Raw genomic sequence first — 15,852 nt, 5'->3', positions numbered from 1 at the left:
TACTTGTGGCACCTTAGAGACTAACCAATTTATTTGAGCATAAGCTTTCGTGAGCTACAGCTCACTTCATCGGATGCATACTGTGGAAAGTACAGAAGATCTTTTTATACATACAAACCATGAAAAAATGGGTGTTTACCGCTACAAAAGGTTTTCTCTCCCCCCACCCCACTATCCTGCTGGTAATAGCTTATCTAAAGTGATCACTCTCTTTACAATGTGAATGATAATCAAGGTGGGCCATTTCCAGCACAAATCCAGGGTTTAACAAGAACGTAGTGGGGGGGGGGGGGTAGGAACAAACAAGGGGAAATAGGTTTCAGAGTAACAGCCGTGTTAGTCTGTATTCGCAAAAAGAAAATGAGTACTTGCGGCACCTTAGAGACTAACCAATTTATTTGAGCATAAGCTTTCGTGAGCTACAGCTCACTTCATCGGATGCATACGATGAAGTGAGCTGTAGCTCACGAAAGCTTATGCTCAAATAAATTGGTTAGTCTCTAAGGTGCCACAAGTACTCCTTTTCTTTTTAAGGGGAAATAGGTTACCTTGCATAATGACTTAGCCACTCCCAGTCTCTATTCAAGCCTAAGTTAATTGTATCCAATTTGCAAATGAATTCCAATTCAACAGTCTCTCGCTGGAGTCTGGATTTGAAGTTCTTCTGTTGTAATATCGCAACTTTCATGTCTGTAATCGCGTGACCAGAGAGATTGAAGTGTTCTCCGACTGGTTTATGAATAATTCTTGACATCTGATTTGTGTCCATTTATTCTTTTATGTAGAGACTGTCCAGTTTGACCAATGTCCATGGCAGAGGGGCATTGCTGGCACATGATGGCATATATCATATTGGTGGATGTGCAGGTGAACGAGCCTCTGATAGTGTGGCTGATGTTATTAGGCCCTGTGACGGTGTCCCCTGAATAGATATGTGGACACAGTTGGCAACGGGCTTTGTTGCAAGGATAGGTTCCTGGGTTAGTGGTTCTGTTGTGTGGTATGTGGTTGCTGGTGAGTATTTGCTTCAGGTTGGGGGGCTGTCTGTAGGCAAGGACTGGCCTGTCTCCCAAGATTTGTGAGAGTGATGGGTCGTCCTTCAGGATAGGTTGTAGATCGTTAATAATGCATTGGAGGGGTTTTAGTTGGGGGCTGAAGGTGATGGCTAGTGGCGTTCTGTTATTTTCTTTGTTAGGCCTGTCCTGTAGTAGGTGACTTCTGGGAACTCTTCTGGCCCTATCAATCTGTTTCTTCACTTCTGCAGGTGGGTATTGTAGTTGTAAGAATGCTTGATAGAGATCTTGTAGGTGTTTGTCTCTGTCTGAGGGGTTGGAGCAAATGCGGTTGTATCGCAGAGCTTGGCTGTAGACAATGGATCGTGTGGTGTGGTCAGGGTGAAAGCTGGAGGCATGTAGGTAGGCATAGCGGTCAGTAGGTTTCCGGTATAGGGTGGTGTTTATGTGACCATCGTTTATTAGCACTGTAGTGTCCAGGAAGAGGATCTCTTGTGTGGACTGGACCAGGCTGAGGTTGATGGTGGGATGGAAATTGTTGAAATCATGGTGGAATTCCTCAAGTGCTTCTTTTCCATGGGTCCAGATGATGAAGATGTCATCAATATAGCGCAAGTAGAGTAGGGGCGTTAGGGGATGAGAGCTGAGGAAGCGTTGTTCTAAGTCAGCCATAAAAATGTTGGCATACTGTGGGGCCATGCGGGTACCCATAGCAGTGCCGCTGATTTGAAGGTATACATTGTCCCCAAATGTAAAATAGTTATGGGTAAGGACAAAGTCACAAAGTTCAGCCACCAGGTTAGCCGTGACATTATCGGGGATAGTGTTCTTGACGGCTTGTAGTTAGCCAGCGTGAGGCAGACCCCCTTAGGAAACTCACCTCCTCTTCTAAAGGGACTCCTGGGTTCTCTCCCCAGCTCTGGGAGGGGAGTGGTGTGGGTCTCGTGTTTAGAAGCGGGGGGTGGGGGCTGGGATTCAGGACTCTTGGGTTCTATCCACAGCTCTGGGGAGGGAGTGGGGTCTAGTGGTTAGAGTGGAGGGGAGCCAGGACTCCTGGGTTCTATCCCCAGCTCTGGGGAGTGGGGTCTAGTGGTTAGAGCATAGGGAAGCCAGGACTCTTGGGTTCTATTCCTATTTCTGGGAGGCTGTTTATCCCGCACTGGGGGGGTTGTGCTGGGCATGGGGACCAGATCTGAATGGGGGTGGGGGTGAGTGTGACTCAGTGGCCGGGTTGACACTGGGTTTGTGGGGTGTGTGGCCCCAGTTGTTAATGGGGTAGCTGCATCTCCCACCAGCCCTGCCCAGCCCCCCGGGGTTGGTGGACTCAGCAGGGTGGTCGGGAGCAGACCCGGTCCCAGAGCCGCAACTCCCTTCTGACCCCTAGAGGGGATCCCTGCCAGTGCAAGGCTGAAGTCCATGTGTGTATGAGCGTGTGTGTCTAGGGTCAGTCCCCAGTGCGGGTGCAGCAGCTGGGCAAGTTCCTCTTGCCCACACAGTGCCCACTGCTGGTACACCTCAGCCTCGCACCTGCATTTACCCCCCTGCCTCCAGCCTGACCTCCCCTTACCGTGAGAGTGGGGCCCGCAACTGGCTCTTAAAAAAATCATAGTCTCTAGCGAAATGTGGTGGGAGCCAAATCTTAATAACTGTCTCTGCCTCTCCGTTTGGGATGTGACACACACACGCTGTTTCGGTCTCATGGGGCTCTTCTCCGCATGTCTTAGCGGAAGGCACAATTAAAGACAAGCAAACAAACAACTACTTTATTATTAAAGAAATGAAAAATATATGAAACAAAACCCAAACAGTAAACAGTCCCAGTCTCTGCTCTCCGGTTCTCTCTGGGGAGCGTTTTCAACAGATTGCGTGACATGGGGACACTGAGAAAAAAAAAGAATCCAAATTCACTTTTAAAATGGATTAGTGGAACCTCATTAAATCCCTGTGCGGACGCTCTTATTAAGAATTAAAGTGACCTCTATCAGAAGCGAATTAAGCTAAACTGAATTAACTGAAATGAAATGAAGGTGAGAGACAAGTACGAGATACATGATCTCTCTAACATCCTAGGACCGATACGGCTACAACAACACTGCAAATGATTAAACAAATGTCTCATTCCACCCCTTTATTTTATACCATGATCCACTTGCCTGCTGCATTATTTCCCATGTATTTGTCGTTAACCTTTTCCTGAAGACTTAAGAGGGAAAAAAACCCCAACAACCTAATTCTGGAAAAAATCCCACACTTTTAAATACTGTTTGCCCTGCACTGTCGAACCTGAGAAGACAACAATTACAGGGGGAGTTTTTAAAAACCAATGTAGCAAATGGAGAAATATTATTTTAATGACGAATCGATAGCACAATGGTTCATTTTCTCCGACATTCCCCTTCCCCCTGAGGCCCAGCCCCCACGACACTCCTTCTCCCTGAGCTCCTGCCCCCACACCGCCCCTTCCCATGAGGCCCCACCTCCATGCTGCCCCTTCTCCCTGACCCCCGCCTTGGCCTTGCATCACCCCTTCCCCCTGAGGCCCTGCTCCCGCCCTGCCTCTTCCCCCCCAAACTCCGCCCCCCTTGTCACTCTTCTCTGCCCCTCCCCGGGCTGATAAAAAGTGAGAGGTCCATGGCCCCCTGACCCGCCCTGTGCTTGTGCCCCTGGAACCCAGGTGTCCTGCTACCAGAGCTCTAGCTGGAGCATGCTGCCCCCTAGGGCGGGGTACCTGTCTTGCCCGGGTCTCCTGATTTACAGACCTGCTAGGCTTCACTGTTTTCTAATAGGCAACAATTCAAATGCCCAGAGAAAGTGGAGTTCAGTAATCCAATTGCTAGCGGGACTGGATAGGACAGCAGGTGGCCTCATCAGCAGGGGGCAAGTCATAGCAGCCTCCAGGTCTCAAATCCCAGTTGAGGCTTTTATGCCCCTCTGGGCAGGTTTGTGGGGGTGAATGGGACACAGACAGTCTCTGTCATCCCCACCCAGGATAGGTGACCAGCTGCGCTAAGTGACGGGACCCGGCCTGGATTCAGGACCCACGAAGGAGCGTCATCTCCCCCAGCTTCCTTCTCAGTTCCGCTCAGGGTCATCCCCTAAGAATTACGGGGTTACTTCTCCTGGGATGGCCTCCCAGCCCTTCCCACGCTCCAGCCGGCCCCCGAGAGGTTTCCTGCCTCTCGCCCCTGCATTGAGTTAACGGTTCTCAGTCACCAGGTCCCCAACAACAAACCTGGCGGTGTCCCTATGTAATCCACTGGGTGAGTGTTCATTCCCAGTCGCCCTCTGTGCCAATCCACAAGGCATGAGTTGTGACACAACCAGACTCAAAGCTTTAAATCAAGCTGTAGCAGACTACTCATGCTTTTAACTCTGGCTGTCCCCGGTTCAATCCCAGCATTTCGACCAGCTCCCGCCTCCCTCCTCCTGACTGCATCAGGAACCACTCAAGGGATCAAGATCTAGCTTCCTTCCCCCCCATTTCAGCCTCTTGTCTCCCAGACTCGACTACCAACGTCGGTTCTGGTGAAAATCCTGGATCCTGCTTTGAAACGTTTCCTGACACAGCAGCTCGAAGAATCGCTGAGCTAATGGGGAACGGTATAAAATGTGGTATTCCGGCTAACAGGGAATGGTGTAAACGTGACACTCCGGCTAATGGGGAATGATGTAAACGTGACACTCCGGCTAATGGGGAATGATATAAATGTGACACTGGCTAAAGGGGAATGGAATAAATGTGACACTCTGGCTAATGGTATAAACCTGGCATTCCGGCTAATGGGGAGTGGTATAAATGTGATGCTCGGTCTACTGGAGGACGATGTAAATGTGGCATCCAGCCCCGCTTGCTCCTGAGACTTAGAGCCCTTAGCCTGTGAACGCTTGCCGGAAACCATCCCGAAATGGGCCCTTATCCTGCAGCAGTGAGTCCCATGGGTCTGTTCTGCCTCCCATTTCCAGGCGTTCTCCTTTTCGACCTTTGCAGCCTGGCCTCCTCTCCTCCGGAGTGCCTGAGTGCTGGGTGCTGCCCGCTGAGAAGCGGCACCTCTGTCTTTCCCCAACTTCTGTCCAGTGCCTCCTCTGAAACCACCAATGGGTCATGGATTGTTCTGTGCGACAAGTTTCTCTCTCAAGCCTTTATTTCATCCACGGACGAGCGGGAGGCAGCCCTGACGCCTGCCCAGCGGAGGGGAGATAGAGACCAGGGAGAGGGCGTGCGTGAGGGTGGATGTCAGGGGTCGATGTGGTTTAGGGAAAGTGACAGCACCTCCCCTCCCTCCCTCCCTTTGCTGCTTCCCATCCAACTTGGGTGAGAGGAGGAGATTCCTCTTCATGGCGTGCCGGCCACTAGGGGCTCACTGATCAGCGGCTGGGTGCAGCCGAACACGCCTGACGGACGAACATTAGCCCCAGTTAGCGTGTGGATTGGAATTCTTAGCCCTGAGAGGATTCCCCGATGCCTAATATGGATCAAACTCAAAGGGGTTCCTCTCCCAGGTGGACTCCTTGTTATCTCATCCCTAGCAGACACCTTCCCTCTTAGTTGCACCTTTGGCAGGAAGGTTCCTGGGGTTGGTTTCCCTGTTGTCTCATTAGGGTCCCTTCCTGGTGGTCGCGTTCCCCCTTACTCAGCCCCTTGGGAGGAGGGTTTCTCTCCGGGGTGGTTCCTCTGATGCCGGTAGAGATGGGAGCTACGCCCGAAGCATTTCCCGCAGTCGGCGCACTGGAAAGGCTTTTCGCCGGTGTGGACGCGCCGGTGCCGCTCCCAGTGGGAACTCCAGGCGAAGCCCTTCCCGCAGTCGGCGCAGCGGAAGGGTTTCCCCCCAGCGGCGTGGAGCCGCCGGTGCCTAGCCAGCGCCGGTGCCTGGCTGAAGCTTTTCCCACAGTCCCCGCACCGGTAGGGTTTCTCCGCCGCGTGGGAAGGCCGGTGCTGGTCGAGGTCCGTGATGCAGCTGAAACTTTTCCCGCAGTCGCCGGAGCCGTGGGATGTGTCCTCTCTGCCAGCCCGGTGCTTGGCCAGCGCCGAGCTGTGCCCAGAGCTCTTCTGCTGGCCTGCGTGCACCCGCTTGTGTTTCACCAGGTGGGCGCTCTGGCTGAAGGCCTCCCCGCACTCCCCGCAGGTGTGGGGCCGTGTGCCGGTGTGGACGCGCCGGTGCCGCGCCAGGTGCGAGCTCCAGGCAAAGGCTTTCCCGCAGTCTCCGCACCGGAAGGGTCTGTTGCCCCAGCGATGCTTGGTCAGCGCTGCGCTCTGTGGGCACTGGTGGGGCTGACCCGCTGTGTGGAGGAGGCGCCGGTGTCTGTCCAGCTGGGAGCCTCGAGGGAAGTTTTTCCCGCAGTCAGGGCAGGGACGGGGGGAGTTCTCCCCCGCGGGGCTCGTCTGGGCTGAGCTCTCCCCACTGTCGGGCTGCCTTTCGGTGTGGCTTTTCCGGTGCCTCACCAGCGCCGCGCTCCGAGCAAAACTTTTCCCACAGTCACCGCACTGATGGGGTCTCTCTGCCGCTGGGCGTCGCGCAGCCAGGCGGCGTCTCTCCCCGCCGGCGTGGCACCCCCGGTGTTTGGCCAGTGCCGAGCTGTCCCCAAAGCTCTTCCCGCAGTCCGGGCACCCGTAGGGCCTCTCGCCTGTGTGCACCCGCTTGTGTTTCACCAGGTGGGCGCTCTGGCTGAAGGCCTCCCCGCACTCCCCGCAGGTGTGGGGCCGCTCGCCGGTGTGGACGCGCCGGTGCCGCTCCAGGTGGGAGCTCCAGGCAAAGCCTTTCCCGCAGTCCCCGCACCGGAAGGGTTTGTCTCCCCGGTGGCTCCGGCGGTGCCGGGCCAGAGCGGCGCTGCGGGGGAAGCTCTCCCCACACTCGGGGCAGCGGTGGGGCTGCCGGGGGGCTGCGTGGGCCCGCTGGTGCTTGTGGAAGAAGGCGCTGCTGTTGAAGGCCTTGCCGCAGTCCGGGCACTCCAGGGGCTTCCCGCCGGCGTGGGCCCGCTGGTGCCGGTAGAGGTGGGAGCTGCGCCCGAAACATTTCCCGCAGTCGGCGCACTGGAAGGGCCGCTCGCCGGTGTGCAGCCGCCGGTGCCGGGCGTAGTGTGAGCCCCAGTCGAAGCCCTTCCCGCAGTCGGCGCACTGGAAGGGCTTGATCCCGGTGTGGAGGCGCAGGTGGGTGGCCAGGTGGGAGCCCACCCGGAAGCGCTCCCCACACTCTGAGCAGCGGTAACGCTTCCCACCGGGGGCCTGGGGACGGCGGCGCGGGCCGGGCTCCTGCCCCGCGTGGGACCGCTGGTGCGTAAGGAGGGCGGAGCTCTCGATGAAGCTCTCCCCACACTCCGGGCACGGGTAGGAGCCCTGCCCCGCGTGGGATCTCTGGTGGGTAAGGAGGGCGGAGCTCTCCGTAAAGCTCTCCCCGCACTCCGGGCACAGAGAAGGCGCCTCTCCTGCAGGAAGTTGCCTGCTACCGTCTACACTGAGCCTGGCTTCGGGGCTCTCCCCCAGTCGGCCTCTCCGCGGGGCTGCTCCATCCCGGACTTTCTTGAAGCCTCCGTTGCATGGAGCTTCTCTGCCCTGTCTCTTCCCCGGCGGCTTTCCTTGCTGGCCTCCGGACCTGCCGGCTTTGCCCCCTTTGGCATTGCGGGCCACCTTCCCCCCGCTGCTTCCCGATGATGCCGTCTCAGGGCCTCCTATCTGTGGAGCCTCCCCTTCGGTCTCGCTCGCTGTCCCTGGGGTAAGGAGAGAGTCCAGATGTAAGCCAAGCCATGTGCCGGCGGGGCACTGCAGGGACTCCCCACCCCCTCTCCTCACTCCTCCCTTCCCCCCATACTCCCTGTTCCCACTGTGCCAAGGGCTCTGTGTGCATCCCCAATCTTGCTATGCCCCCTTTTCTAGAGGCTGTGAATGCCCCTCTTCTTTCTGTCCGGGAGAGAAGTCATTCCGGGGGCCAGTGGGAGGACGGGCAGAGAGGAAACCAGGCAGTAGTTATGTTAGAAAGCGCTCACGGCACCATCAACCAGCGGCTTGATCAACAGACAACTGCAGAGGTGCTGGAATCTTGGCTGGGCTCCTCAGCTGGCAGGGGCTCCGTGTACCTCGTCTCCCCCCCACCCCCCCATTTTCGGTTGTCTGATTTTCCCCAAAGTGGATCGGGTTCTGACCGCTTGTGCCAAGAACACGCCCCGAAACTTTGGAATCAAGCGGACGTGGCATCCCAAAGTCATTGCAGACACTGTCGTGTTGAGTGGAAGGGCCCCCCGAAAAGCTTGGCCGTCAAGCCAAGGTGCTGAGCCGGAAGTGGGAGAGCTCCCAGGGGGGCTTCCTTGGGAAAGCCAGCTCCCGACTTTGCTCCCCGATGGTTTCTGAGCTGGTCGAACGGGTTTCCTCACCTGGGCTGGCGTCTCTCGGGAGGTCTCTTCCCCCAGAGCCCTGGAGATCCGGGGGGACCCACGGCTCTTCCCCTTGCTCCAGCCGGGAGATCACGTCCGGTTTAGGGATGGGATATTCTGCGCACGGGTAGGGGGATAAAAGAGGGGAGAGGTTAGGGTTTGTCAAGCCATTCGCCTGACAGCCTCCTTAATACTCTGCATCAGCCGCCACCTCCCACCCAGCGTGGGCTTTCCCAGTCCCACCCCACCCCACCTCCTGGCCTGTCTCTCCTGCCTTCTCACCAGCTGGGCCTGGTGCAGTGTGTGAGCTTGTCTCCCCCTATTGGCTGGCCCCAGTACTGCTACTGGGTTGATCCCTCGGGATTTCCTGAGGCAAGCTGTGTTCCTTAGACGCGTGAGCAGGGCACCTATGGCCCCTGCCACATGCAGCTGCCCCACCCGTGAAGCATCCTTGGTATGGCTCCATGGCCCATATGCAGCACCCCGGGGTCAGCCAGCGTTAAGGAGGGGGGAATCCTGAGCTCCGGGCTTTAAGGACACAAGTTGTCCAGTTAATATGAAGGGATGAATTGTCCTGGGTACTCAGGAGGCACGGGGCAAATCACCTGCTGATGGCCGCATTTGAAGATGGCAGAGTTCAAGACACTCAGCAGTTCTGCTATATAGCACTTGTTACTATTATGTGTGTTACAGGGTCCCGTTGGGCCGGGTGCTGCACAGACACATGAGAGACAGGCCCTGCCCCAGCTGAGATCAGGGACCCATTGTGCCGGGTGCTGCCCAGACACACAGGGAGAGACAGTCCCTGCCCCAGCTGAGATCAGGGCCGCATTGTGCCATATGCCGCACAGACACAAACTGAGAGTCAGTTCCTTCCCACAAGAGTTTACAAACTAAACAGACAAGCAAGGTTCATTATACCTGTTTTACAGATGGGGAAACTAAGGTCCAGAGAGATGCAGTGACTTGGCCATGGTCACACAGGAAGGCTGTGGCAGAGGAGGTGTTAGTACTGTTATACAAGGCACTGGTGAGACCTCACCTGGAGTACTGTGTGCAGTTCTGGTCTACCATGTTTAAGAAGGATTAATTCAAACTGGAACAGGTACAGAGAAGGGCTACTAGGATGATCCGAGGAATGGAAAATTTGTCTTATGAAAGGAGATTCAAGGAGTTTGGCTTGTTTAGCCTAACCAAAAGAAGGTTGAGGGGAGATATGATTGCTCTCTATAAATATATCAGAGGGATAAATATCAGAGAGGGAGAGGAATTATTTAAGCTCAGTACCAATGTGGACACAAGAACAAATGGATATAACCTGGCCATTGGGAAGTTTATACTTGAAATTAGACGAAGGTTTCTAACCATCAGAGGAGTGAAGTTTTGGAATAGCCTTCCAAGGGAAGCAGTGGGGGCAAAAGACCTATCTGGCTTCAAGATTAAACTCGATAAGTTTATGGAGGAGATGGTATGATAGGATAACATGATTCTGACAATTAATTGATCTTTAAATATTCATGGTAAATAGGCCCAATGGCTTGTGATGGGCTGTTAGATGGGGTAGGATCTGAGTTACTACAGAGAATTCTTTCCTGGGTATCTGGCTGGTGAATCTTGCCCATATGCTCCAGGTTCAGCTGATCGCCATATTTGGGGTCGGGAACGAATTTTCCTCCAGGGCAGATTGGAAGAGGCCTTTGGGGTTTTTCGCCTTCCTCTGTAACATGGGGCACAGGTCACTTGCTGGAGGATTCTCTGCACCTTGAAGTCTTTAAACCATGATTTGAGGACTTCAATAGCTCTGACATAGGTGAGAGGTTTATTGCAGGAGTGGGTGGGTGAGATTCTGTGGCCTGCATTCTGCAGGAGGTCAGACTAGATGATCATAATGCTCCCTTCTGACCTTAATATCTATGAATCTATGAACCCAGCACTCTTAAATCCCAGCCCAAAACCCTACCCACCAATTCACCCCCTTTCTCTAATCCGTGAGCTCTATTTGCAGTTCTGTGCAAGCCTTGGTAATCGAACCTGCTTCTCCTTAAACAAAACCAAACCACAACCTCGGAAATGAAATGAAAACAAAGCTCGTCGTGAATCCAGCCCTACAGCTGAACCATGACGCGCTCACAAGCCAGACTGGGGCAGAGCCGCGGTTTTGCTTTTTTCGAGTCAAAGCCTTATGGAACCTCCATGGCCTCAGTGCTTGAGCGCCCGCTTGAAGCCAGCCCTTAACTCCGCCCCTTCGTGCCCACCAATGAAGCCACAATCTCGAATGAACTGAGCTGGTAGAAACGTTTTCATTGGAAAATGGGGTTCTGTCAAAACTGACGTTTCCCCCACTGGGGAAATGTCGATTTCAATGGAATTTTTCCAAAGCATTTCGTGTCCTACGAGGTAGGGCTGGCTTCTGATCTGTTACGCCCGAGGTGACACAAAATCAAATATTATGACTAATTCATCCTTGCAGTATTCACCCAACATAAGCACGGCCAAACCGGGGCAGAGCAATGGTCCATCTAGCCCAAGAGCCTATCTCGGACGGTGGCCAGTACCAGAGCTGCAGGGGGACAAGACAAAACTCCTACCGATTTCAAAGGTGCTTTGTGAGGACTGTGGGACTCCGGTCACTAAGGCAGAGCTGTTCTTTGCATCCTAGGGAGCACAGCGGTCCATGAGAAGCAAAGAGTAACTTAGAGCAGCCTCGGAGCTGCTCTTACTCATGCTGACCAGCACCATGCACAGCCCCAGCGTATAAGGCAACTTCATAGAATCATAGAATATCAGGGTTGGAAGGGAACTCAGGAGGTCGTCTAGTCCAACCCCCTGCTCAAAGCAGGACCAATCCGCAACTAAATCATCCCAGCCAGGGCAGACCATCCCATAACTGAAGGCAGACAGTTCCTTACTGAGGGACATCAGGGTCTCATAGCTCTCCTGCATGACATCTCTGTACAGGGCCCTCTGCCGAGGATCTAGGAAGAGCCACTTCTCCATCGGGAACACGCAGCCGGCTCCTTTAAAGCAGCTGAAAGAACAAGAGAGCCCTGCTCAGCACCTGCTGCTCCTGGGGCGATCCCAGCCTCCCCCAAAACCCCATACGCCATTCCCAGGAGTGCTGATTGGTTAGACTCCCCCTCCTGAATGGAACTGGGTACTTTGGGGAGCTGCTCCCCAATCCCACAGATGGGGACATTTCTGCCTCCTCTGGCTTTTGTCTCTTCCAAACAATACGGCCTCAGATGAGCCGAGTCCCAGAAAGTTTGTCCCCCAAAGAGTGAGAGGATGCAGAGTGAATTGTGGCCGTTATTCGGCAGCGTGCCAGGGTGGAGTAAGGCGACTGGGGTGGGGCCTGAGTCCATATCACTCCCCGAATCCCCGCCACCCCCCACTCTCTCCCTGCAGACAGATGGACTGGGCCAAGCTGGGTCACTTTATCCCAGCGCAGCCCCGGCCCTTCCCAGCAGCACCGAACCCACCCAGTGCCAAACGCCAGCAAAGAGCCGAGTCAAAGGGGCCGCTTTGGGGGATCCCCCCCCCCCCCCCGACACTGTCCCCCAGGACTCAGGCAAGACAGGACCTGGCTTTTCCTCTCCCAGCTCCTCACCTGGGTCCCAGGAAAGTCAGCTCTGCCCAGGGATGGATTTGGCCAAGGCTGGGAGCTGGGAACCTCCTTCCCCACTTATTGCTCCGGCTGCCCCTCCCACTCCCCCCCCCTCACCCCCCACTTTTCTGTCTCCTTCCCCCTCTGCCTGGGAGATTGTCCTGTTCCCGGGGGAGTTCGCTCTCCCCGCGCTGGATCAGCGGCTGAGAGCCTGGGGGCGGCGGGGGGCTGGGGGGGCAGCAGCTCTGGGACTCGCAGGATCCCCTGGGGCGAGCAGGGGCCCTGGGTGCAGAGTCACTGTCCTGCCCGGCCCCGGCCCTTTCCCCCGGGTCCCCCCATCACCTGCAGGCTCCGGCCCCGGGGGCTGGTGCGGGCAGAGCCCGGGGCGGGTGGCAGCCGCCGCAGACGGTCCCCACCCGGGCTGGGCACAGCGGGGGCCTGGCTCGGCGCTACGGAAGCAGCAGCCGCTAACCCGGGAAGTTCAGCCCCCTGATCTGCTGATCACAGGAAACACCCGGCCGGGGGAGCGGGAGAGCGCTGCCGCCTCCCGTCCCTGAGCCAGACCCAGAGCCCACTCGCGGGGACAGCTCTGGGGACCCCCCCCCTTCCCAAGCTCCCAGAGGTGCTGGACTGGGGGGGGGGGCTGCTGCCGCCCCCCCTGGCTTGAAGCGGTTCCCATCATATGCAGGGTTTGCAGTTTGGGTCAATGGCTCTCCGCCCCCCCCCCCCCCACTGTACAAATTGTTCCAGCCCCCCTGTAGGACTGAAAGTCTCTATCCAGGGGGAATGGGGCCCGGCTGGGGCCAACCCTCGGCCCAGCAACCCCATGTGGAGGAGAGACACCTCCCCCCCCCCTCCACGCACCCCATGCTCTGTCACAAGTTGCTACCCTGCCTCCAGCTGCTTGACCCCCACCCCTACCTCCACCCCGGGCCAGTCAATTTCCACCCCCTGGCCACCCGCCTCCTCCACTTTGCCCCTTTCTAGCCCCTGTAAAAAGCAGTCAGAAGAATCTGGTGCCAAGTAAGGGCAGGGTGAGGGCAGCGAGCGGCTTCAGCAGATGTTACTGAGCATGCTCAGTACACACCCTCAGTAGCAAATGATGTCAGGTAGCAATTTGGGACAGTACACCCCCAGTAGCTAATTCTCCTTTCGACCTAGCGCTGGCCAGGCTGGGGCTTAGGTCGGTTTAACGGCATCACTCAGGGGAGTGGATTTTTCACACCCCTGAGTTATACCGACCAATTTCCTAGCGTAGACCAGCCTGATGTCCACACTCCACACTAAGCCCGGGCTCTGACGCAGGGTTGAGTCCAAGCCCCCTTTTCTGTCCACACACAAATCAGTCTGACTCGGCTCAGCAAGCACTCTGGATCCAAGTCCTAGGACCTCGCTGTGGGGGTGGGTGAGAGCCCAAGTCCCGCTATGACTCGGGTCCAAGCCCTGTCATTTTGCAGTGTGGACATGGCTCAAGCTGCAAATCTGAGTCAGAAGGCCTACGTCTTGGGGAGACCCAGGTCTGGCAATCATAAGGCCAGGTTTACAATGCAGTGTGGACGCTGCAAGCCCAGGTGCCACCTGTCCACAAACACCAAGACTACAAGCCCGGGCTTAATTTTCCATGCAGACGTAACCCGGCCTAGCACTGTCAACCCCGGGGGCTACGTCGGGCGAAATGTGTTGCTAGGGAGGTGGCTTTTTCACACTCTTGAGCAAAGTATCTGGGTCGACCAGACCTAAAGCTCATGACCTGCAAAGGGTTACACTGAGCTTGAGTATGGGCAGACAGAGGAGCTTACAGGACGTACAGAGTTTTAACTAAAAAGAAAAGGAGTACTTGTGGCACCTTAGAGACTAACCAATTTATTTGAGCATAAGCTTTCGTGAGCTCACGAAAGCTTACGCTCAAATAAATTGGTTAGTCTCTAAGGTGCCACAAGTCCTCCTTTTCTTTTTGCGAATACAGACTAACATGGCTGCTACTCTGAAACCGGAGTTTTAACTGCAGCTGCAAGAGCATTTCAAGTGTAGATAAGCCCTAGGCATCCCCCAAATTCGTGTGCCTACCCAGATTGTCCTGCAATTTGCTGTGCCTTACGGGGGCCCAGGAGAGGGTAGGTGACTCAAATGTCAGGTCATTTGAGCATGAGATTACTGAGATACTGCCCCCCCCCAACCAAAACAAACCCACTTTTCTTCGAGGTCACAGGTTCTACCAACACACCTGTGCATACCTGGCTTCTGAACTGCTAGTGACTAAATGGGGCGGGAAGGGGAGGGTGAGCTGGAAATGGGACAGAGGGGGCGATATGCTGTGGGGGGGAAAGGGGAGGAGAAAATGCAGCACAGCACTCCTCACTCACATGCTTCATGATCAGTGACGGGAGCAGCGGAAATGCCCTAAAAGTGGGGGGCCACATGGGTCCAAACCGTGGCCTATGCGCTGCACCGCCCCCCCGAGGCCCCACCCCCGCACTGCCTCTTCTCCCTGGTCCCCCACCCTCACATGGCCCATTCCTCCCCCAGGCTCTGCCTTTGCACCACCCGTTCTGCCCCAGAACCTGTCCCTGCACTGTCTCTTCCCCCAAGACACCCTCCCCTCCCCGCTCACCCTTATGGACAGTAAAAAGTGGGAGGGCCACGGCCCTCTAGCCCCCCCTGTTCTGGTGCCCTGATTAGTGATCCAAATGTGGGGTCATTTGGGCAAGGAATTGAGGTAGGCTTGGAAGGATTAGTTAGAGGCTCACCTGTAAACATCAGTCAACGTGGATTTCACCACCCAGGCACAAACCCATGAACCAATCTCCCCATGGATAACAACTGAAAGGTACCGCAAGGCAAAGTAAGAAACATGCCTCTTGGCAGCTTAGTCGAATTTGATTTAGGGCCATTTATTTGGCATATTACAACATGGGATGGTGACGGCTGGTGTTTTAATGGTACTAAAACTTGGACTTTTTGAATCTTCGTGTCATTCTACAATGAACCACCCCCCCTCCATTGTCTGACCCTCTGGAACCATGAAAATTTAAAGAGAGAAAACTGCTTAAAAATAAACATGGGTATTATCCATTCAAATTATAAACCAGTAAAAACCCAGTTCTACCAAGCCTGGATTGAGAAATTTAGTGCACTCCCGTGCTGAGCAACTAGAATAATTACACAACACCCAGATCTGTCTATTGGTCCACTGATCCCCCAGACAAGTCTAGCCCCACATGTCCCCAGCTATCCATTGCCAGGCATATATACCTGTGCGAATTATAATTCTGGCTGATCATTACCTATCTCCCTGTGCTCCCGCTGTCTCTCTGGCCCTCTCATCTGGGCCACAGGTTCTCAAACTTCATTGCACCGTGACCCGCCTTCTGAGCACAAAAATTACTACACGACCCCAGGAGGGGGGATCGAAGCCGGAGCCCACCCGAGTCCTGCCCTGCCGCCCCGGGGCCAAAGCTGAAGCCCAAAAGCTTGTGCCCTGGCCAATGGGGCTCAGGCTTTGGCTTCGGCCCTAGGCCCCAGCAAGTCTAACACCAGCCTTGGCAACCCCATTTAAAGGGCCGCTTAATGTTTGCGAGCTCCTGATCTCGGCCCAAGTGTCCCACCTTGCGTTTAGCTGTGATGCTCTGCTTAGTTCCCCAGCCCTGAGGCAGGGCTCTGTGTAAGCTGGGAAGACTGTCTCTCTCCCCAGCAGAAGTTGATCCAGTCCAAGATATCACCTCCCCCACCTTGGCTACCACCGAGCCAGGGCATTTCTAGGGCCCGCACAAGGGGGAAGTCCCTGGGGGGGGGTGCTTTCCCAACAGACAGACCCGCTTGTGGGCTGCAATCTTGGGGCGAGGTTTCTGCAGCTGTCCCCACTAGAGGGCTCTG

The 15,852-nt window shown here is 55.5% G+C and overlaps 1 protein-coding gene across 3 annotated transcripts; it reads right to left on the bottom strand.

The window, feature by feature from the left end:
• Nucleotides 1-2,762: 2,762 nt before the first annotated feature.
• On the bottom strand, nt 2,763-12,889 carry LOC102932941 (zinc finger protein 497). 3 transcript variants are annotated; one of them, XM_043528036.1, is made up of 5 exons: nt 12,844-12,889; nt 11,285-11,403; nt 8,376-8,492; nt 6,636-7,715; nt 3,599-6,068 (listed from the first exon to the last, which is right to left on the bottom strand). In XM_043528036.1, the coding sequence occupies exons 1-5, from the start codon at nt 12,846-12,848 to the stop codon at nt 5,641-5,643; spliced, it is 1,749 nt and encodes a 582-aa protein (XP_043383971.1). In that variant the 5' UTR covers nt 12,849-12,889; the 3' UTR covers nt 3,599-5,640. The 3 variants fall into 3 exon arrangements, with proteins under 3 accessions (XP_043383970.1, XP_037770290.1, XP_043383971.1); XM_043528035.1 differs by having other exon boundaries at nt 2,763-7,715; XM_037914362.2 differs by lacking the exon at nt 12,844-12,889 and adding an exon at nt 12,322-12,465 and having other exon boundaries at nt 2,763-7,715.
• Between the last annotated feature and the right edge of the window lie 2,963 nt (nt 12,890-15,852).

The sequence above is a fragment of the Chelonia mydas genome, chromosome 14 (assembly GCF_015237465.2).
Source record: "Chelonia mydas isolate rCheMyd1 chromosome 14, rCheMyd1.pri.v2, whole genome shotgun sequence".
In the NCBI taxonomy this organism is placed as follows: Eukaryota; Metazoa; Chordata; order Testudines; family Cheloniidae; genus Chelonia; species Chelonia mydas.
This window is presented reverse-complemented; position numbering and strand designations above follow the sequence as displayed.